Consider the following 1,134-nt stretch of genomic DNA (forward strand, 5'->3'; position numbering starts at 1 on the left):
TAACTCAAAACTGAAATCATTTATCACTTGTATATTTATACAATAGAAACCATCGAGTCAAACCCTTACGGGTTAAGAGGATTATAACTCAGAAGAAGTCAGGGCTGCGTTCTGGAGAACCAGCAAATACCTTACAAAAGAAAGGAAACAGTCTATAGAGTATTGAAATAGAAACTAAGGCTAGCAAGCCTCAGGGCGTAATTGAGCAAACCCGCCGTCCCTGTCATGGGAATAACCTCTTAGCACAGGTCCAAGACAAAAACTGCAAACGAGAGCTAAGTCTCAGAGACTTACCAGAGGTTGTCGTTTAGATACAAGGGATAACCCCGATTCCGTGAGGAGTATCTCCGCCTGTCCAGAGGAAGTGGCAACACCCACCTGTGCAAATAAACACCCAAATCTTATTAACCTGTGCAGAGAAGCATGGGACAACATGGAACTGTAATCGAACCTCAGCTGTAGAGAAATCTCAGAGAACTGTAACATGAGTCCGGAAGGGAATTAACAATACCTGAACATACAAACAGAGGATATGCATGGTAGAACGATTACCTTCACGTCGGTGGGAGGTCGAAGACCTGTGTAACCATAGAAGAGCATTAAGGAGCCGCGCTCTGCCAATACACTGAAGAATGTGAAAGTGAAATAAAACAAGCGCCGAAGACGGAGCCCCTCTATATATAACAGAGACTGTGTTTACCGTTTCGTGGCACCATGATAGCCATTGATCTGCAGAAGGACAAACTCCACCGTCAGATAGCCGGTGATCCTCCAAGCAGCTTTGGCGCGAAGCTGCCTAGCCAAGCGGACAGGCTGTAAAGCACCGTGTGTCACGTGGGCTAGTGACATCCGGCCGTTGAACAAAACAAATGGACGAAGATGCATCAACCACGCCAGAACCGGATAGTGAACTGCAAGCTCGAGGTATCTCGGGAGTGGAGACTTTAAAAGGGTGATGAATGGCAGAGTGAGCTGACCTTTGTACTTATAACATGACGTGGATTGCATTTGGTAGACTTCATAACCTACATGAACCTGGACTGTGTATTGTGCGTATCTTATAAACATAGATATAACCAATGTCATTACCTCTGTGTATTATGCACCCATTCGGTGATTCGTATGGTTGTTTAA

At 45.1% G+C, this 1,134-nt stretch overlaps 1 protein-coding gene across 1 annotated transcript; it reads right to left on the reverse strand.

Annotated features, from left to right (window-relative positions):
- On the reverse strand, window positions 1-849 carry LOC149264323 (uncharacterized). The gene is made up of 4 exons (XM_089398217.1): window positions 701-849; window positions 512-625; window positions 295-378; window positions 1-220 (listed from the first exon to the last, which is right to left on the reverse strand). Exons 1-4 carry the CDS (start codon window positions 847-849, stop codon window positions 181-183), a joined length of 387 nt encoding a protein of 128 aa, XP_089254343.1. The 3' UTR covers window positions 1-180.
- Window positions 850-1,134: the final 285 nt, after the last annotated feature.

Source organism: Pinus tabuliformis, chromosome 6, assembly GCF_031772625.1.
Source record: "Pinus tabuliformis cultivar Carrire ecotype Pingquan chromosome 6, CPIR1, whole genome shotgun sequence".
Taxonomy (NCBI): Eukaryota; Viridiplantae; Streptophyta; class Pinopsida; order Pinales; family Pinaceae; genus Pinus; species Pinus tabuliformis.